We start from the raw sequence: 21,436 nt of genomic DNA, 5'->3' as shown, positions 1-21,436 counted from the left end.
CACCCGAAAATGAAGAAAGATTGTGTTGGACAAATGCTCCAGTCTAAATTCAACAGTAAAGCTAGGGGTACTGCTATTTTGATTCATAAATCAGCTCCATTGATTGTCTCCCATGTAGTAGCTGACCCAAATGGCCGTTATGTAATTGTAACTGGCTCTTTATTTAACGCCCTTTACTCTTAGCTAATGTATACGCCCCCAACTGGGACGATAGTGATTCTTTCAGAAACGTTCTTCACTCATCACCTGGTATTAACACTCACTCATTATTACTTGGGGAGACATGAATACTATCATGGACCCTACACTTGACCGCTCTTCCACAAGACCGTCACCACTCTCAAAGTCTGCTCTGGTTCTGCAGTCGTATCTGGAGACCGATGGGGTCGTTGACGCATGGCCACTTCTTTATCCATCAGACAACACTGGTTCTTCTCTCCTGTACATCAAACATACTCGTGCATCCATGACTTTTTGGTTGATAAAAAGTGATTATCTCAGGTAAAAGCATGCACGTATAATAGTATTGTAATATCTGATCATAGCCCTCTGGTGTTAGAGCTCAGCTTTCCTCATCAAAATTCTATTTACTCATGGAGGCTTAACCCTCTCCTGCTATCTGATGAAGGGTTTCTCCAGTACATCTCCAAACAGATGGACCTTGTTCTAAAAACAATAACAGAGGACATGTGGCAGTCTGTCCTCCATAGAGTACGTTCTTCCTCCATCTGTGCCAGACATGGACTCCTACAATTGAAGGTTCTACATGGCTTCATTTGTCAAAGGAAACATGAGCAAAGATTGATCCAGGGTTAGAGCCCTTATGCAACAGATGTAAGGCAGACACAGGTTCCCTCATTCATACTTTTTGGACTTGTCCAAATCTTCACAATTATTGGACGTCTATATTTGAGACATTCTCTGAGGTGTTTGGACTCAATTTAAGCCCCTCCCCCTTTGATTGTAATTCTGGAGGAGTTTCTGAAGACGCTCTCCTTCCCAAACATTACTCCAATGCTATTGCTTTCGCCTCCCTAATTGCTCGGAGACTTCTCCTTGTGAAATGGAAGCAGGAGGCCTCTCCCACTCATGTGCTATGGACTCCAGAACTTCTGAAGTTTTTACATCTGGAGAAAATAAGGTGGACGTTAGGTGGTTCAACAGGTACATTGGATAAGACGTGGCAACCATTTCTAGCACACATGAAGACGCTAAAGCTGTGTACCCTTCTGTGACTGATTTGTGTTTGAACCAAGGTGTAAAACATTTGACATGGAGGCAGCTGTGATTGACATATATGTCTTCCTCTTTACTGGATTGTATGGACATTTGCTCATTATCATTTGTTGTTGTTTTGCCTGAAGTTTTTCTTGTGAAAGTTGACATTTGACTTCATTTCATGTTATTGTTTATCCTTTTGTTTTGTTTGTTCATCTTTTTATTTAGAGATATTATTGTCACTATTACTATTGTTTTGTTTGTTTGTTTCTATTTGTTGTGTATGAGATGTTTTTTGTTTTCGGGGGGAGGGACATGTAGAGGGGAGGGGACGAAGATGCAACAGACACACCTCTGTATTAGCATTTAGCACTTACTGGATTACAAAGCTGCTGTATGTTGATGATAAAAAAGAAAATAAGATTATAAATAAAATAATACAATGAGTATTAAATGAGATGAACTGTGTATAAATGCTGTGTTATAGATATGAGATCTACAAAATCAGTCAGTGAACTGACCTCAGAGTCTCCAGTGGACAGGTTGGACTCTGTAGAAGACCACACAGCTCCTTCACTCCTGAGTCCTGCAGCTCGTTGTCACTCAGATCCAGTTCTCTCAGATGAGAGGGGTTTGACCTCAGAGCTGAAGCCAGAGAAGAACAGCTGATCTCTGACAGACTGCAGCCCTTCAACCTGAAGAAAGAATAAAACTTAACTGTAAATGAATCTGAGTTCATGTGTGAAAATAACAGATATTCATGTCAGCACAGACTCATAACATGGAAGAGAAATATGAAATCAGACATGTTGGACTAAAGACGAGTCCTGATTCAGTAACAACAGATTATTTGGACCTGGTCTCTGTCCTGCAGATCAGTTTATGAAATCCAGAACTAAACACAGATGAGTTTTAACAAGTAGCTGAATATTTAAAATGTCCCAGATTAATGAATGAATGGATCCAAGTTATGTCTGAAGAGGAATTATGTTCAATGAGTATTAAATGAAGCGTTCGGGCATAGCTTCACTTGACAACAAATGAGGTCATGAGGTCAAAGGGCAAACTCCGCTAGGGTACGCTCGTTTACATTCCCCGGGCGGTCCGGGGGTTTACGTTACCACTATATAGTCTATGCATAATATGTCAATGATCTCCGGCTATGGCCATGATCCAAACCTGTGACTCTCTCTCTCTCTCTCTTTATGTTGTGACGGCCCATTAAGTACATTTGCAGGTATTTTCTTTATCTAATATATTTTATTTTATTGGATTGTTTATTAAAAACAAAGGGGGGGGGGGGTTCTACCTTATGTTGATTCTCTATCAGATAATTGAATCACTAGTTTAATAGACTGATTATAGCTCAAATACTTTTCTATCAAAGAGACAGTGGCTGAGACCAAGAGTGAGATCTCAGAAAAAGCTTGGAAGCTTTGGGAGTCTTGTGTTTTTCTTTAGAGAATGACACTGAGGATAATGGGGAGGTTGGGGTTGATGTGTTCATTGTTTGTGTTGAAGGTTTTATCTGTATTCACTTGGTCATGTTTGAACGTACTAAGCTCGACTAGAGTTACACAGCTAACTCAGATACATCACAAAAGGTATAAAATGATCCTTCACATTTTCTTCTTCCATAAACTCTGATGGCAACACCTGCTCCCTCAACTTCAGGGAGAAACGGCTGCCACATGAATCTAATCAGCTGGAATGTTCGGGGACTTAACCATCCAATCAAACGTCATCAAGTATTCTCTCATCTCTTACACCTTAAAGTCAACATTGCATTTCTTCAACAAACTCAGCTACAAATAGAGATCACCCGAAAATGAAGAAAGATTGTGTTGGACAAATGTTCCAGTCTAAATTCAACAGTAAAGCTAGGGGTACTGCTATTTTGATTCATAAATCAGCTCCATTGATTGTCTCCCATGTAGTAGCTGACCCAAATTAAAAAAATAATGAAGCCTAGAACCAGGTATGGACAGGCCTCTGACACAGGAGTCGTTCCCTGGACCTCAGGATGCTCTGACTATGTACAACTATGAATGAACTACATGACGATGCCTAAACGAACACACAAGCACAGCCTGGACTCATCTCACATTCATCATTAATTACTCTTGAATACAAACTACATCCTGCCGAAAAGCAAGACAAGACTAATTCAAATGGAATGAATCTAAATGTGTTCACGTTGGTACTAAAAAATATATCTACTGCTATTCTACCATGGCCACAGACTCCTGTGTCAGAGGCCTGTCCATACCTGGTTCTAGGCTTCATTACTTTTTTAATTGTTAATTTTTTGGTTCTGGTAACCTGCCCGAAGCCTCCAGCCTCCAGCAGGAGCCCCTGTGACCTGGACGGGACACCGCTGTTAGCATTAGCCGCTCAGCGGGGCCTGTTGAGGAAGCAGGCGGGAGCTTTTATTTTCCATATCAGGATGCCCCAGGAAATCGGTAAAGGGTCTCCAGTTGGTCCAAAATGCTGCAGCACGAGTGCTGACAGGAACTAGAAGGAGAGATCATATTACTCCTGTCTTGGCTTCTCTACACTGACTCCCTGTAAGATTCAGAATAGATTTCAAAATCCTGCTCCTCACATTTAAAGCTCTTAACAATCAAGCTCTTCATATCTCAAAGAGCTGATAACACCATATTATCCAAAGAGATCACTTCAGTCACAAAACACAGGCTCTCTTGTGGTTCTAGAGTCAGTAAGAGTAGAACAGGAGGTGGAACCTTCAGCTACCAGGCTCCTCTCCTGTGGAACCAGCTCCCACTCTGGGTTCAGGAGGCAGACACCATCTCAGCATTAAAGTTAAAGTGAAAACGTTCCTCTTTGATAAAGTCTATAGTTCTGGATCAGGTCCTGACCCATCACTTAGTTAAGCTGCTATAGGTCTAGACTGCTGGGGGAACTCCCATCATGCACTGAGCACCTCTCCACTTCTCTCTGTCTCTCTGCCCCCCCACATTCATTCATTCATTTATTTTAATACATGTCAATGACTGTTTCACTTTGTCCTCCCATAGTCTCTCTCTCTCTTTTTCTCTCTCATCTCAGATATCTCTGACCCCTGAACCTCAGGACAACAACTTTTACTATTACTAATTACAATATCTCAGTAATTCATTATGATATCAAATGTGTCTGTCATCAATAATAATTAATAGTCTTTACACTGTTGTTCACATTTTAACAAGTCAGATCTGATGCCTGATGGTGCTCAAGTGTCCCCGGTCTTTCTCGCCCCCCCTCTCCCCTACTTCCCCCTCCCCACTATCCCTCTCTCTCCTCTCCTCCCCCCATTTTCTTTGCTCACCCCAACCGGTGGAGGCAGATGTCTCCACATTGAGTCTGGTTCTAGAGGCTTCTCTCTGTTAATGAGGGAGTTTTTCCTCCACAGTCTCAAAGTGCTGCTCATTGTGGGAACTGTTGTGTTTCTCTGGATTTAATATGATGTTAAGGTCTTTACCTTCTATGTACAGAGCCTTGAGATATGTATATTATGATTTGGCGCTATACAAATAAAATTGAACTAAATTGAATTGAGTTGTTGTGTATGATAAGATTTTTGTTTTCGGGGGGAGGGACATGTAGAGGGGAGGGGACGAAAATGCAACAGACACACCTCTGTATTAGCATTTAGCACTTACTGGATTACAAAGCTGCTGTATGTTGTTGATAAAAAAGGAAAATAAGATTATTTAAAAAATAATAAAATGAGTATTAAATGAGATGAACTGTGTATAAATGCTGTGTTATAGATATGAGATCTACAAAAGTCAGTCAGTGAACTGACCTCAGAGTCTCCAGTGGACAGGTTGGACTCTGTAGAAGACCACACAGCTCCTTCACTCCTGAGTCCTGCAGCTTGTTGTATCTCAGATCCAGTTCTCTCAGATGAGAGGGGTTTGACCTCAGAGCTGAAGCCAGAGAAGAACAGCTGATCTCTGACAGTCTGCAGCTCCTCAACCTGAAGAAAGAATAAAACTTAACTGTAAATGAATCTGAGTTCATGTGTGAAAATAACAGATATTCATGTCAGCACAGACTCATAACATGGAAGATAAATATGAAATCAGACATGTTGGACTAAAGACGAGTCCTGATTCAGTAACAATAGATTATTTGGACACGGAGACTCAACCTGGATAAAGAAATGTGAATATTTGAATGTGTCCTCCTGTTATTGTGGATCGTCATCATGTCAACACAGACTCTCAACATGCTGCTGACCTCAGTCCAGTCTGTGACCTGAAGATAAATATCACATCAGACATGTTGGACCATTGTTTCATTCATCACCTTCTTCTCTGTGTGTTTGGTCACTGAGTAGGTTTGTGTCATTAAACACTGTTTAAAGTAGAGATGGCTCCTGACAGTCACTTCCTGTTTGGTTCTATACTCATCAACTGTCCAACGTGCTTCAATAAGAACGTGTCTTATTGTTGAGAGCCTGAGGAGGACGAGTGCTCGGTCTCTGTCCACATGTTACTCACTGACACTTTATGAATGGAGTTGGACTGATGAGGTGGACGTGACTGACAGGCTGGGTGAGGGACAGATGACTGAGGGACAGTGAGCAGAGCAGAACTGAGACAGTTCAATTTAAATAAATGACCAAATAAGAAAGAACTTTAGAAAAGTGAACCTTCAAGGATTTAAGGACCTGACCTCAGAGTCTCCAGTCGACAGGTTGGACTCTCCAGTCCAGCACACAGCAGCTTCACTCCTGAGTCCTGCAGCTTGTTGTAGCTCAGATCCAGTTCTCTCAGATGTGAGGGGTCTGACTTCAGAGCTGAGGCCACGACTTCATAGTGAATCTCTGAGAGTCCACAACCAACGAGTCTGTAATTAAAGAAAATATCAAATCTGTGAGAATAAAATCAGAAAACACAACATTCATACAAAACATGATCATGTGACCCTCACCCTGGTTAATCCACTTTCTGCCTCTTGAACATTTGATCTTAAAAACACCTCAAGAGAATCCTTTCAGATTTGGTACAAGCGTTCATTCAGACTAACAGATGACCTCATTAGATTCAGGTGGTCAAAGGTCAGAGGTCAAGGACTTGAACATGACGTCTCAAGTCTGTCTTTAGAGAACTTCTTCACATTTTGACCAGTTGGACTCAAAGATCAACTGATTAGATTTCAGTGGTCGAAGGTCAAAGGTTACAGTGACCTCATATTATTGTGAATGCAACATGTCAGTGACCTGCAGGGACTGACTCTGCACTGGTTGGTGGTGGTGCACAGACACAGGATGAGAATTCTAGTTTGAAGAAAGAATAAACTGTTCATGTTTAAAACTTTTCAACTAAGTTCACGTTCATTTGTTCTGTTTTTTATTGGGATGAGTTAGACGACAGTTTTTAATCGATGGTGTCGGATCATGAATCCAGATCTTCACTTTAACACGGAGTCCTGCAGTTCACGGTCTCTGAGCACAAAATGTTGACGAGTCATGTTTCATGTTTAAATGTAGCCTCAGAAACTCTGGAGTGAATCAAACAGACTGAGTTCATCTTTCACCAGCTTCAAGAAAACTTCTAGAACATACTGGATATACAACAATGAGATGAGAATGTGTATATACCATATGTACACATGTACTATTGTATACATATATTATACACACACACACACTACATGTCTTTGGTTTGTGGATGAAGCTGGAGAACCCAGAGAAAACCCTGCAGACAGGAGGAGAACATCCTCCTCACAGAGAGGCTGCACTAACAGTGTTGACCACTACAACACCATGCTGCCCACAAGAAGGAGAATCATTGAACACTGTGTGTGTTTGACTCATCTACACTGATTCAACATGGTATTGATCATGTCTGGACTCACAGAGCCTTCCTGCAGTTCCTCACAGCTGGGATCAGTCTCCGTCGACCCTGGTCTGATGTGTTGAACTTCTCCAGGTCCAACTCGTCCAGAACCTCCTCTGACATCTGCAGCATGTAGGCCAGAGCTGAGCAGTGGATCCCAGAGAGTTTCTCTTTCGATTTGTTCTCTGACGTCAGGAACTGTTGCATCTGCTGATGTACTGAGTGGTCGTTCATCTCAGTCAGACAGTGGAAGATGTTGATGCTTCTGTCAGGAGAAATGTTATCACTCTGCATCTCCTTCAGGTTGTTGATGATTCTCTGGATGATCTCTGGATTGTTCTCTGTCCGACCCAGCAGGCCTCCTAAGACTCTCTGGATTATATTTGGATTGTTCTCTGTCCGACCCAGCAGGCCTCCTAAGACTCTCTGGTTGGACTCCAGACTGAGGCCGTGAAGGAAGCGAACAAACAGATCCAGATGACCATTTTTACTGGTGAGGGATTTCTCCATGGTTCTCTTCAGGAGGTCATCCAGGGAGAAGGTTCCCCTTGTGTTCCCATATGTTCCCAAGAAGTTTTTGAGTTCTTCTGAGTTCCTCTCGGTGTAACAGTGGAACATGTAGACTGCAGCCAGAAACTCCTGAACGCTCAGATGAACAAAGCAGTAGACTGATTTCTGGAAGATCACACACTCTCTTCTGAAGATCTCAGTACAAACTCCTGAGTACACCGAGGCCTCTGTGACATTAAGACCACACTGCTCCAGGTCTTCTTGGTAGAACATGATGTTTCCTTCCTCCAGATGTTTAAGTGCCAGCCTCCCCAGCTTCAGAAGAACGTCCCTGTCAGCCTCCGTCAGCTGCTGTGGACTCGTCTCATGTCCTCCATGGTACTTGTTGTTCTTCCTCTTTGTCTGAACCAGCAGGAAGTGTGAGTACAGGTCCGTCAGGGTCTTGGGCAGCTCTCCTCTCTGGTCTGTGGTCAACATGTGCTCCAGAACTGTAGCACTGATCCAGCAGAAGACTGGGATTTGACACATGATGTGGAGGCTCCTGGACGTCTTGATGTGTGAGATGATTCTGCTGCTCAGCTCCTCATCACTGAATCTCCTCCTGAAGTACTCCTCCTTCTGGGCGTCAGTGAAGCCTCGTACTTCTGTCACCCTGTCAACACATGTAGGAGGGATCTGATTGGCCGCCGCAGGTCGGGAGGTTATCCAGACGAGAGCCGAGGGAAGCAGATTCCCCTGGATGAGGTTTGTCAGCAGCACGTTGACTGATGACCTCTGTGTGACCTCAGACACGACCTCCCTGTGGTTGAAGTCCAGAGAAAGTCTGCTTTCATCCAGGCCGTCAAAGACGATCACAGGTTCACAGACAGCGAGCGTCTCTGCCGTGAGCTTCTGTAATGTTGGATGGAAAACACGGAGCAGCGTGAGAAGACTGTGCTGCTCGTCTCTCACCAGGTTCAGCTCCCTGAACGAAAGCACAACCAGCAGACCCACATCTTGGTTTTCTAAACCCTCTGCCCAGTCCAGAGTGAACTTCTGCACCGAGAAGGTTTTTCCAACGCCAGCGACGCCGCAGGTCAGGACGACTCTGATGCTGCTCTGCTGGTCAGTGAAGGCTTTAAAGATGTCGTGGCACTTGATGGGAGCGTCGTGGAGGCTCTTCCTCTTGGAAGCCGTCTCAAGCTGCATCACCTCATGTTCAGTATTAACCTCTTCACTCTGTCCCTCTGTGATGTAGAGCTCAGTGTAGATCCTGTTGAGGAGGGTTCTACTTCCTGTTTCCTCAGTTCCTTCAGTCACATGTTCACATCTCCTCCTCAGACTGATCTTATGTTGGTCTAAAACCTCCTGCAGACCCCGATCTGCTGAAAGACAAGAAACAATGTCAGAGACAGAGAATCTGAGAATCTGCTGATTGTTTTCATCAGATACAGAAAAACTAGAGAAATCAAAGCTTTTGAACTTTGTGCTTTTATAACCAAGTGAAATGTTGATGCTGTATGAAGGAACAAAATCAAACATGTGCTGTTGTCAGAAGTGAAGACATCAGCAGACACATGTACAGTGCTGCTCTGACCGGCTGTCTGAGCTCCAGCTCCTCTTCTGGATCTTTGTCCACACTGGGGACAGGAGGAGTCTCCTGAAGAACCAGACTGGTCCCAGTATGAGGTGATGCACTGTCTGCAGAACCAGTGTCCACAGCTGGTGGAGACTGGATCCTTCAGGACGTCCTGACACGAAGCACAGCGGGACGACTGCTCCTCCTCAGAAACATGACTCCTCCTCCTCTCTCTGTGAAGACATGTCCTGATAAGTCAAATGTCACAGTCACAGGTCGTCATCACTTCAAGGAGGTTTTGTTTCCACCCTGTATGTTTGTGTGTTGGTTGGTTGGTTCGTTAGTGGGATTATAAAAACCACTGAACAGATCACCAGTAAACTTGGTGAAGGATGTGTTCTGTGAACCAGATGTTCAGAGGACTGATGTTTATGAGTGAAATGGATCTAGTGAATTTCAAAGTGGTTTCATCAGGAGCGTGTTGGGCCTTGGTGGAGGTCTGAGCTCTTTGAGGGATTCTGAGAGATTAGTCACCAATTTCAATGAAGCTGTGTCCTAATGCAGGGGCCACACTAGAGGAAACTACATCCTCTTCAGATCAGTTCACAGTAGAAACAGTCTCTTACTTTGTGGGTGAGGGTCCAGGTTCATTACTGAAGAATGGAGGCTCATCTCTGGACCGGTCACTCTTCAGAGACACACAGCTGAACTCTGGAGACTCTGCTCTCAGTCTGTGGTCCTCACCTCTGCAAACACAAACATGTTTTCATTCAGAACTCATCATTCACTGATTCATTCTCTGAGGATTCAGTTTGGAGGTTCACATGTTTGTAGCAGGTCTCTTACTTTGTGTGTGAGGGTCCAGGTTCATTACTGAACAATGGAGGATGTTCTCTGGACCGGTCACTCTTCAGAGACACACAGCTGAACTCTGGAGACTCGGCTCTGTCCTCTTCCTCCACATCACCACTCATCTTCAGTCTGAGAGGAAAAACCCTGTGATGTCAAACACACAATGAAGCCAGGTGCATAGATTCAGTGTTTCTTCAAATATAACAAATGAACTAGACGATTGTCTAGAGCGGCACTTTGGCAGGGCGGCCAAATGTGAAGAGCTGAGGAACGTGTCAATCAAGCAGCAGCCGCCTCCTTCACTGCCTCCCGCCCCCAGCTCTCAAGAGCCAGTGGTCCATTCAATTTAACTTTATTTAACTCGATCAGAGATTGTCCTCAAATCCATTGACAGGATACTGCAGCATGTCTAAACAACCGAGATCATGTGGTCGGGAACATAAGAAGACTGTTGAAGTTCATTGTTAAATATATTGATCCCTGCAGTGTTGTGCTCCTTCATATTTGTTCTCAACGCTGAACTGAACAGACGTGAGCAGCGTTCACTCTTGCTCTTGGTTTCCTCATCATCGTATAGACCAGGGGTGAGGAACCTTTTTCACATCAAGGGCCATTTCAATTTGTATAAAGTCCTCCGAGGGCCACACTATTATGAACACATACCTAGGGACGCAAAAAGAGACGGGACAAAAGTCTGTAAGCTCTGTGTCACTCATGAGCTGCATGTCCTCACATGTCAGCCTCACCTGAGGGGAGGTGAGGCTGGAGCTGTTTCTCTGGTGAGGCCTCTGATGCTACGAGGGACTCCTTCACAAACTCTCCTTCCACACGAGGCTTCAGCTTCGTGGTTATTAATTCACTCACCACAAAACGTGCACGTGTAATATTCTCTGTCAGTCTGTGGTCGTGTGAAAGCTGCTTGTTGAGGTTAGCATGACTCAGCTGTAATGGTGCTGGAGATTTCCACACACACACACAGTCAGAGTCTTCAAACTAATGCTCTAATTCTCCTGGTTCAACTATGGTGGGGCTGACCCGTAAGAATCATGTGTGTCTGTTTGTGTCTTTGAGAAATGTTTAAACCATAGACTGTATATAAAGATGGACGTAGTGTCCGTGACGTCACCCGTTGGTTTCTGAAGAGTGAAAATGAGGCTCGTAGTGGGCGTTTCACCCGGCGCCATCTTGCCGGGGCCTGACTCCTCCTAGTTCCGGGCTAACCCATATATGGGCAAAAAGGAGGCGCGCGTGTGGACGCTAGGCGGGCCGAGTGAAGACTGACAACTGAGCCACGCCCACAGAGCTCATCGTTACCTGGTTAGCTCAGGCTAAGGAGCTAGGCTAAATGCTACCCGCGACTGCTAACCGGCTAGCGCTGCACCATGTTGCTGCTGCCACAGTGGATTCTGAGGACATCAGGTGTTGCTTTGCTTCATGAAATGAAAAAAGTCATGTTAAAGGATGTTTTATGCTTAAAATCATTGTCACATCTGTAGATATTAAGGAACAGAGGAGAAACATGATAATTTACAGATACTGTACAATACAATAATTACAATAATTTTGACACATGTAATATCAGCTGTGTTAAGCAGCCAAGACGGGTACCTACAGTTTATTCTGTGTTCAGCAGGTGGAAGCACCACAGATTTCAGCCAAACTGATGTACTAAAAGAAATAAACATTGTATAAATATATAAAATGTCTTTCTACCACATCTGTAATATTCAAGGGTGATAATCTCTCACAGTGCTGTTGATAACAGTTCACTTCAAGTCCCTCAACTTCTCACAGTGTTAAAACAGATATATAATATATATACATATATAATAAATATGAGCACTGTTTACAACAGTGGTGTGTGGAGATTATAATCACATCTAAACTGTCATATAATTACACATCTGCACTGAGTCTAATTCACTGTGAATCCATAACAGGCTAAAAAAAAGGTTGTAATAGTAATGGCGGTTATACAAGTCTGTATCACATGCAGCTTATTAATATTAACTTATTAAAATTACAATCAAATGACAAAACACAACTCTTTACTAAAGCTAGTTAACTTGCTTCAAACTTCATCAGACGTGTTAAATAAACGGTGAATTACCACAATAACATCAAAAACCACTTGAGGAATGTAAGTATATGTAGTATGATTATGATAATAAATAAATCAATAGGTTTTGTTGTTGTAAGTTTCAGGGTAACTTACCTCTGTTCGGTTCGATGTTACGACCGCGACCATCCCGGAGCAACAACACCGCAGCGCTAGCCGGTTAGCAGTCGCGGGTAGCATTTAGCCTAGCTCCTTAGCCTGAGCTAACCAGGAAACGATAAGCTCTGTGGGCGTGGCTCGGTTGTCAGTCTTCACTCGGCCCGCCTAGCGTCCACTCGCGCGCCGCCTTTTTGCCCATATATGGGTTAGCCCGGAACTAGGAGGAGTCAGGCCCCGGCAAGATGGCGCCGGGTGAAACGCCCACTACGAGCCTCATTTTCACTCTTCAGAAACCAACGGGTGACGTCACGGACACTACGTCCATCTTTATATACAGTCTATGGTTTAAACACACAAACTGATGGACGGACGGGTTCAGCCATTTTGTCCCCACTCGCTCTAAATGGGCGAGAGACCTTGACTCCCATGCATTTGGTTTTCGGTATTTTAGCGATTTGCGAACGAACCGCTGGACGAACGTTGTAGAAAAGTCACAGCACAGAGATCGAGACAAATGCGCACGATCTCATGTCTTTAGTGTGAATGTGCGTCAAACTTTGTGGGAGGAGCAGCGAACATTTACAAGAAAGTTTGGAGGAAGAATAATATAAATGTTTGTAAACACTCACTCCTTCTCCTCCTTCTGCTCCTCAGTCTTCACTTCTCCTCCTTCTCCTCCTTCTGCTCCTCGGTCTTCACTTCTCCTCCTTCTCCTCCTTCTGCTCCTCGGTCTTCACTTCTCCTCCTTCTGCTCCTCGGTCTTCACTTCTCCTCCTTCTGCTCCTCGGTCTTCACTTCTCTTCCTTCTCCTCCTTCTGCTCCTCACAGTTCAACTGTCGACGTGTAGAATCATAAACTTTTTATTCTGAAAACACTTTCACTTTCACTGACTCCTCCCCCTCTCTGCATTTACTAGAAATCACATGACTGTGTGTGTGTGTGTGTGTGTGTGTGTGTGTCTGTGAGTGTGTGTGTGAGTGTGTGTGTGTCTGTGTGTGTGTGTGTGAGTGTGTGAGTGTGTGTGTGTGTGTGTGAGTGTGTGTGTGTGTGTGTAGGTGTGTAGGTGTGTGTGAGTGTGTGTGTGTGTGTGTGTGAGTGTGTCTGTGAGTGTGTGTGTGTGTGTGAGTGTGTGTGTGTCTGTGAGTGTGTGTGTGAGTGTGTGTGTGTGTCTGTGAGTGTGTGTGTGAGTGTGTGTGTGTGTCTGTGAGTGTGTGTGTGAGTGTGTGTGTGTGTGTGTGTGTGTGTGTGTGTGTGTGTGTGTGTGAGTGTGTGTGTGTGTGTCTGTGAGTGTGTGTGTGAGTGTGTGTGTGTGTGTCTGTGAGTGTGTATGTGAGTGTGTGTGTGTGTGTGTGTGTGTCTGTGAGTGTGTGTGTGAGTGTGTGTGAGTCTTGTCTCTTCTTCTCTTTAATGAATCAGTTCATTATAAAGTCGTCAGCAGTGAAACCTTCACTTCTCCTCCTTCTGCTCCTCAGTCTTCACTTCTCCTCCTTCTGCTCCTTCTCCTCCTTCTGCTCCTTCTGCTCCTTCTGCTCCTCACAGTTCAAACTGTCAACGTGACGCAGAATCATAAACTTTTTATTCCTCACTGACTCCTCCCCCTCTCTGCATTTACTGGAAATCACATGTGTGTGTGTGTGTGTCTCTGTATGTGTGTGTGAGTGTGTGTGTGAGTGTGTGTGAGTGTGTGTGTGTGTGTGTGTGTGTGTGTGTGTGTGTGTGTGTGTGTGTGTGTGTCTGTGTGTGTGAGTGTGTGTGTGTGTGTCTCTGTATGTGTGTGTGAGTGTGTGTGTGTGTCTGTGAGTGTGTGTCTGTGTGTGTGTGTGTGTGTGTGTCTCTGTATGTGTGTGTGAGTGTGTGTGTGTGTGTCTTTGAGTGTGTGTCTGTGTGTGTGAGTGTGTGTGTCTCTGTGTGTGTGTGAGTGTGTGTGTGTGAGTGTATGTGTGTGTGTGAGTGTGTGTGTGTGTCTTTGAGTGTGTGTCTGTGTGTGTGAGTGTGTGTGTCTCTGTGTGTGTGTGTGTGTGTGTGTGTGTGAGTGTGTGTGTGTGTGTGTGAGTGTATGTGTGTGTGTGTGTGAGTGTGTGTGTGTGTGTGTGTGTGTGTGTGTGTGTGTGTGTCTCGTCTCTTCTCTCTTTAATGAATCAGTTCATTATAAAGTCGTCAGCAGTGAAAACTCTTGACAGAGAATCTCTGAGAGCAGCAGTCACTTTGACATGAACACAGCTTCCTGCCTTGTCTGTCACTTCTCTTTGTTTCTGCCAATAAAGTTGTTGAACCTTGAACACTAACACTAAACCTTGTTCCTGTTAAACGTACAGTATACAAATATAAAAGATCTATACAGTGTCAATTAAATGACAATGTCTGCTTCTTACACTTGTCAGAAAGACTTCCTCAGTCTACAGATAATAATAACATGTATACATGTTTATCTCTCGTGATGAAATTGAAATGACACCATAGAAAGTACTTATTACCTCTTTGCTCCATATGTACTACAGATAAAACTTATGTGTAAGTGTAAATTCTATTCCACAAAAAAACTTCCAACCAAAGCCTTGATCGTGTTTTAATTGGATTGATTTGACATGTAAGTTGTCATCCTGTGTTTTATTCACATACAATATAAAACAAGTTGATCTCGAAGCTCATTGGAGAATTGTGACGTTAAAAAAACAGCTTTGATTTGATGGAAAGAGAAAAACACACGTTCGTTTAAGTCTAAACACTAAAAACTAAACTCTGACACATGAAGGAAGAAAACTACCAAAAATAGAGTTCTTTAATATTCATCGTCGTGAGTAATAATTATTAGCTACAGGGCAGAACTGATAAGATGTACATACAAGGTATTTTCAAGCGAGGTCCATTTCACGTGTGCGTTTCCACTCAGGCCTTTAATCCACCCACTGTCATAAGTATGAGGTCTAGATCCCATCAGTGTAGATCAGCAATACATAAATACATGTAGAAAAATACAAGTTTACATGTGGCAGTAAACTGGGCAAATACTTTTACTATGAAGTCTTCTGTCATTCTACATATCTGTGTGTGTGTGTGAGAGAGAGAGAGAGAGAGAGATTCTGGTAAACTTGAGTCTTCTAATTAAACTTTGCATTAAAAGCATCAAAGCGTTGTTAGTAAATAATTGAGGCCGCTCGTCTCTTTGTCAAATCTTTTCTTTGAACTAATAATAAAACATTTAACACAGAATCTGTCTTTTAAACCGTCAACAAGGATCCACGAGGAAACAAGTCTCACACCGAACAGTCTTGGAACCTTGGAGCTGATTCATGATTCAGAGCAGAGGCTGTAGATAAAGATGGACGACATGGCAGCTCCCTAACGTGAAGCCAAATCCTCTCAATTGCCCCCTGGTGGCTGGCTGCGGTATAGGTCCTCCTCCACATTAGCAGACGGGACATGGACCAAACTAAAAAAGTTAGAATAGACGTTAGATAAATGTTTGTCAAAGATGTTTCTGTGATTTCAGGTCGTTCTTGTCTCACTGAAGTGTTTCTGATCCGTTTGGTTTGAATCCGTTTATTTGATGATATAAAAAGAGGCGGAGACGTCATGATTGACAGCTGAGACTGACTGATAGGTGTACGGGTTAGACCTGGATACCACGGCTCCATCCCCTAATCAGACTCAGACTCTTCATGACGTCAGCATCGTGAGGTGGTAGTGTTCCTACGTGAGATGTTTCAGCTTTATTTCTGGATGGAGGGAGAAAGTGGAGACGCTTCACCAAACTTTATTTACAGTCTATGAATCAGACGCCTGATGACGTCAGGTTTCAGCTGCTCTGTGTTCCAAACCATAATGACGACATGAGTTCAGAGACAAAGAACCTTTCTACACTGCTCTTTCCATGTTTTCTGTGGTGTCGGATATTCAGGTGAGGTAAATACTACTCTCTTGTTTTCATGACACTCGGTCTTTAATGATTTTTTACCCATTGGAATGATTTGCTCAAAAACAAAGTGTTCTTGTCCTCTGAGTTCACAGGAGCTGTTGAGTCTTTGTCCTGCAGCCGACTAGAGAGGAACCTCAGGAGGGTTGTTCCTCCTCACCCGAGCTTTCCTGCTCTCCTGTTTCAGCTTCAGAGTGCGGAGCTTCTGCTGCCGGCGCTTCTCTCGGTACCACAGCTGCTCACAGTACTCGTCCACGCTCAGACTCTTGGTCCCCACCATGTGCAGGTCCTTGTAGCTCCGGTGCTGCGGCGGCCACGAGTTCCCAAGTCCCGGCAGAGACGAGGGCGGGTGAGAGGCCCCGGACTGGCCCAGGAACACAGGTAGGGCTCCCCCCACCGGGCCAGTCTTCCCGTGGTTGGGGCCGTGGCTCTGCTGGTGTCGGGCAGCTGGGTGGAGGCTGTGGTTGGGGATGATGTGAACGCGGTATCGGGCCAGGACCTGGCTGTAGGAGTGCTCATGGCTGCTGCAGGTGTAGACGCCTGCGTCAGCCAGCTCCAGGCGTTGAACCAGCAAACCACGCTTCATGTGGAGAGAGTGGTCGTCATCGCTGTGAGGAAGCTGAGAGAGAGAGAGAGAGAAGCAGTAGGTTTCATGGTGACAAAATGTGTTTGTGTGTATAAACTGAATCTCATCATGTCTTCTCCTCTGATACGTCTCCAGCAGATGTTGACTGATTCAGACTCACTCTGTCCTCAGTTTGCTGCGAGCTGCCCGTGTGCCGCTGCACCGTCCACCTGAGCTCGGCCGGAGGTGACCAAGGAACACACTCCAGGAAGGTGGAGTTTCCCTCCACGCCGTACACCGACTTCTCTTCCACAGCGTCAGAGTCTGACGAGGAGAAAGAAGAGAAACACAGATCAGGGGAAATATTCACCAGGTGATTTGTGTGAATCGAAAAAAGGAGGAACACACATTCTAAACAGGAAGAGAAACTAAAGAAACATTTCTGAGATGTCAACCACTTCATCATTTCTTTAACTTCAATAATCTTTACTGCCACTGTGTTGAAGCGGAGAAAACTGCAGTTACACAGAACGGCCCCTAGAGTGCGCCCCATGTCTACCTGCAGCAGAGAATATTCAAGAAGGTATTTTAAATCTGTAGAAACTTTATTGGTTTGTTATCGTGCAACAGTTGAAACTTTAGTTTTGGAGAAATAATCAAACATTAGGAAAATGTTCTTGCTGAATTAATTATTGTACAAAATGAACTGTTTAAATATTCAGTGTGTTCCTGTTGCATTCAGTAGTAAATAGAATTTACTATCTGTGATACTATTTTTGAAGGTAGTTAAAAAAGGTCAAATATTTGTATATTTATATACATATTTTATACTTTCTATATACTATATATTTAGTACAGTAATTATGTTGATCAAACTGTGACTTTAGAACAAAGCTGATCATTAAACTTCAAAATCAGACATGAAAAAGCATCAAGGCTGAAATGATAAAACGTCAATATTTTAGCAGGTCCTTCTTTCCCTCTGTGCATCGTATTGTAGGAGATCAGTTTGGATCTTGATGCAATAAATCAGCACTAACACATTTATATATTTGAAGGGACCATGAGGCTTTGGCGAAGGTGCGAGCTCTAATGAGAGACATTGTAATTTACCTTCAAGTACATTTCCAGTATAAACACAGGACAAACTGAAGACCCTGCTCAGACTGAACACAGGAGGAGCTGGAGCTTCTGGATGGATCCAGACGTGAGAATCAAACACAGCTGTGGATTTATGCCGATCTCTTATGTGGACGAACAGCGAAGACCACCGTGGTTCTGCGTTCCATCGCTGCGTCACTTTAAACACATGATCGATGGAGGAAATCCTCCTCTCAGATCCTCTGATATAAAGAGACTTCATATCAAACTCACCGTCCTCTGTGACTGGGCACTGACTCCAGGGGTCTCCATACTTCACATCCTGTCTCCGTGCCCGCCTAACACCAAACCAGGGGAAAGTGTGATGTACATGTGGTAACTGTTATGAATGTGTGGTGTCCTCATTACCCCTCTGTCCCTCTCTACCTCTTGCTGGTGGGGAAGAACCTGGAGCAGGTCTGTCCATCCCAGGAGCAGTAGGGGTCTCTGGCCAGACAACACTTAGCACAGTCCGTCCCATACAGCTCGCACCTCTGGAGCCCCAGCTGGGCCACGCTGAGCTCGCCGGACACGTACAGCTGTTGCTGTGGTCGAGACGGACGACACAGAGAGAGATTGATTTTATTGAGAGTTCATTATACTGTTGTAACAACAACACAAGTCTCAACTAAACAACACAACTTTGAACACAACATTTACTGGACTAATTAGAGCCTGAGCAGTGACCGCTGCAAGGATCCTATTGGGTTTCTTATTCTTTCCCCATCCCCCAATGTCAGATTGGTGTCGTCCTAAGCACGCGCGACTTTTGCTGAAACTTGTACGAGAAATGTTCGCATCAGATGGTTTCCGTGCATGTAAACAAAAGTCAGAGGACGCACCCTCTTGGTCGACAGCTTCATGCTCAGGATGGGAGTCGGACTCTGTGGAATAAAAAGAAAAATGGATGAATGTTTCTGTTGCTTCACACAAAAACACACGTTTATACCAACGTGCATCTACAGCTGTTTACGATGAGCCGAACGAATCCACGTAGATTTATTAACAGACACATTTCTATGCATTTGATACCAGATTGTGTCACATTTCATTTTAGAAATTCAAGTTGATCACACTGAACATGAAAACTCCTCTTCTCCCTCGTCTTCTTCACAGCCTGGTGTTCAATGTTTGTGTGTCTCAGTTTTCTAACGACCTCAGGAGCCTTAAAGATGCCGTTTGAAATAGTTCTTCACTGAGCTTCGTTCATTCAGTCGCAACAAACCACACAGTCTGAAGACAAAGCTGGAAAATAAAAGGAGGAGTGGAGGCTCATGTGACCGACACAGAAACGGTGACTGATCTTTACCTGAACTGATATTTCAGCCGTGCAGAGGTTGAGGTGAACGTTAAATGCTGCGGCCTCGCTCTGAGGTCAGAAATCTAATGAGTCTCTCTCTCCATCAGGTGGATAAATTACCCCCGAGCTCCATTTTTCTGGACCACTGACTCATTTCATGGCCTCACAGAGGAGAGTCAGTGACCCTCGACCGCTCTGAATGAGCCGAGGGGTGGATGAAGGAAACTCAAAGCCCACAGACCGACCGACTACAGCCTCCGACCTGAAACCCAGTCAGGATCCAAACAACCTGTCAGTTGCTCCTGCAGCTGTACGGTCACTTCCGGCTCTTTACACCCAGAAATGACTCAGTTCCTGTCTCAGTTGTTGGTAAACAACGAACGCCTGGTTTCCTGTTTGTTTGTTCTCGTCCTTCCTTCCCTTCACCTGCACAGTGTTTTGATTCTCTTTCCCTTTTCTTTCATCCTCTCCTTGTTCTTCCTCCTCATCTTCTTCATCTGTTTAAAAACAGAAACACACAAAAATGTGCTTTTCCTATTTTTGTCATCTCTCTGCTCGTCTTCCTGGTCCGTTTGTAAACACAGAGGATCTTGGGAAATATGCGTCCTGATATCTGCTTGTTTCTCTTTTGGGGAGTTTGTCCAGATGAACACGTTCCACTGAAAAACTACACGCACACACAGAACATCACAGGGTGCAGAGCTGGAAGATGAGCAGTGAGAGACATTACAACAAACTTGGGTTTTAGGCATTCAAGTCCTGCGTGTGTGTGTGTGTGTGTGTGTGTGTGTGTGTGTGTGTGTGTCAGGATTCACAGAGAACGAAGAAGAGCAGTGAAATGATTTCCACAAATCAAATCAAAGTGAAAAATGATACGGACGAACATGTTTCATCCTAAGAAGTAGTTCTGTTAAAAGATAAAACCATGAGAACGTCGTCAGCCTTCTGATTTTCTTTCTCACAGTTTAGTGGCAGCAGCGTAATGGAACCAGCTCAAATCACCGTACTTTATATGCTTCCAACCTCTTGCTCCAGTATTTCTTGGGTCGGGGGCTGGAGAGACTGTGAGAAACTTCACATAGTGGGTAAAAAAACACGAAGCTTCCTGTGGAAGCTCGAGTTCTTTTGGTTCCTGGATCAGAAGCAGTATTGAAACTCTACGTCACCTGGAAGACGGTCAGCTCCTCCAGAATGAGCTCCTCTGTGTCCCAGTTGTGTTTGATGACCGACACCGCCTTCACCACCTTCCCATCATCTGCACGGCAACAGGAGAGCGTTCGAGTCAACGCACATTTCATCCACATTCACAATAAATCCAAAATAACTAAATATACAATAAAGAGAGAAAACTCATGGTGCACACATCACACATCCTACAGTGGTAACCGTAGTAACCAACAACACACAACTGCTACACAAACCAGCTGCTACAGTCAAAGCAGCCAATGTGTTTACACATGTTCACTGAGAACATGAGGAAATCACATGAATCTGCTCATGGAGGAAAATATCATGGGATGATTGTATGTAGACATTTGCATGTAAACATACTGCACACACACACACACACACACACACACACACACACACACACGTTACAATGATCCCAGGGAGCCTCGTAAACCTCAGAGGTCGTGCTGTGGGAAATCTCCTTTGCACATGTATGTTTACAGTGAGTGTGTGTGTCAAACGAACCTATACCCTACACCAGGGGTCACCAACACGGTGCCCGTGGGCACCAGGTCGCCCCCAAGGACCACATGAGTCGCCCGCAGGCCTGTTCTGAAAATAACACAACTCACCAGTGAGCTGCGTCTTAGATTTGATATGCGTTTCTAATTCATTGAATGATTTATTTTTGATTCTGTCAAATGTTTATTCTCATTCTGAAGTTGACTCCTGACTATGATTTGTTAGCGGTCGGTCGGTGGCTCGTGAAAATGGAACATTTGTCTGATGAAATGTTGAAGAAGTGATCGTCTGAAAATGTAAACACTTGCTGAGATTCATAGAAATAAAGTGTTGAAACCTGATATCATCTGTTTCCCACCTTGTTAAGTCAATGTTGATAATTACTGTGAGAAATCATGAACGTGATCAGCGTCTTCACACAGATGAGAATCATTTATCATTAATAATAATATATAACTATCAAACTGGCAGCCCTTCGTATGACTCAGTTCCCATGAAGTAGCTCCGTCTCAAAAAGGCTGGCGACCCCTGTCCATGGACTAAAGATGAACTCTCTCCGTTGAAGTTGTTCAGTGTGATTTGAAATCAGCTGGTAAAAACCTGGGAACATTTGCTCCAAGC

The 21,436-nt window shown here is 44.2% G+C and overlaps 3 protein-coding genes across 6 annotated transcripts in view; all 3 read right to left on the bottom strand.

Annotated features, from left to right (window-relative positions):
• The window catches only part of LOC138405623 (NACHT, LRR and PYD domains-containing protein 5-like), a 224,199-nt gene that overhangs the window by 163,352 nt on the left and 39,411 nt on the right, over positions 1-21,436 (bottom strand). Inside the window, exon 11 of the mRNA XM_069515397.1 lies at positions 1,740-1,913. Within this exon, the coding sequence (XP_069371498.1) occupies positions 1,740-1,913 (174 nt within the window). The remainder of the gene's footprint in view (positions 1-1,739; positions 1,914-21,436) is intronic.
• LOC138405664 (NLR family CARD domain-containing protein 3-like) lies at positions 4,999-13,322 on the bottom strand. The gene is made up of 7 exons (XM_069515587.1): positions 12,835-13,322; positions 9,982-10,131; positions 9,762-9,881; positions 9,097-9,368; positions 7,087-8,938; positions 5,902-6,075; positions 4,999-5,200 (listed from the first exon to the last, which is right to left on the bottom strand). Exons 2-7 carry the CDS (start codon positions 10,107-10,109, stop codon positions 5,014-5,016), a joined length of 2,733 nt encoding a protein of 910 aa, XP_069371688.1. The 5' UTR covers positions 10,110-10,131; positions 12,835-13,322; the 3' UTR covers positions 4,999-5,013.
• LOC138405821 (semaphorin-3D-like) lies at positions 14,967-21,286 on the bottom strand. Of its 4 annotated transcripts, none has more exons than XM_069515738.1 (6): positions 20,290-21,286; positions 18,666-18,707; positions 18,211-18,368; positions 18,058-18,122; positions 16,865-17,007; positions 14,967-16,737 (listed from the first exon to the last, which is right to left on the bottom strand). In XM_069515738.1, the coding sequence occupies exons 1-6, from the start codon at positions 20,425-20,427 to the stop codon at positions 16,243-16,245; spliced, it is 1,041 nt and encodes a 346-aa protein (XP_069371839.1). In that variant the 5' UTR covers positions 20,428-21,286; the 3' UTR covers positions 14,967-16,242. The 4 variants fall into 4 exon arrangements, with proteins under 4 accessions (XP_069371839.1, XP_069371834.1, XP_069371841.1 ...); XM_069515733.1 differs by having other exon boundaries at positions 17,797-18,122; positions 20,290-20,577; XM_069515740.1 differs by having other exon boundaries at positions 19,133-20,378.

Source organism: Paralichthys olivaceus, chromosome 2 (genome assembly GCF_024713975.1).
Source record: "Paralichthys olivaceus isolate ysfri-2021 chromosome 2, ASM2471397v2, whole genome shotgun sequence".
Taxonomy (NCBI): domain Eukaryota; kingdom Metazoa; phylum Chordata; class Actinopteri; order Pleuronectiformes; family Paralichthyidae; genus Paralichthys; species Paralichthys olivaceus.
Note: the sequence above shows the minus strand (reverse complement) of the source record. Positions and strands in the feature narration are given on the sequence as shown.

What these genes read in the sequence shown, in the direction of transcription:
- LOC138405664 (XM_069515587.1), bottom strand. Translation starts at nt 10,109, where the DNA reads ATGAGTGGTGATGTGGAGGAAGAGGACAGAGCCGAGTCTCCAGAGTTC. An exon ending in CCTGGACCCTCACCCACAAA is followed by an intron (nt 9,369 to 9,761) that starts GTAAGAGACTGT and finishes ATGTCTTCACAG; the next exon opens with AGAGAGGAGGAGGAGTCATG. An exon ending in TGTCGACTGGAGACTCTGAG is followed by an intron (nt 5,201 to 5,901) that starts GTCAGGTCCTTA and finishes TTCTTTCTTCAG; the next exon opens with GTTGAGGAGCTGCAGACTGT.
- LOC138405821 (XM_069515733.1), bottom strand. Translation starts at nt 20,427, where the DNA reads ATGTGGATGAAATGTGCGTTGACTCGAACGCTCTCCTGTTGCCGTGCA. An exon ending in TGAAGCTGTCGACCAAGAGG is followed by an intron (nt 18,369 to 18,665) that starts GTGCGTCCTCTG and finishes TCTCGACCACAG; the next exon opens with CAACAGCTGTACGTGTCCGG. An exon ending in CGCAGCAAACTGAGGACAGA is followed by an intron (nt 16,738 to 16,864) that starts GTGAGTCTGAAT and finishes TCTCTCTCTCAG; the next exon opens with CTTCCTCACAGCGATGACGA.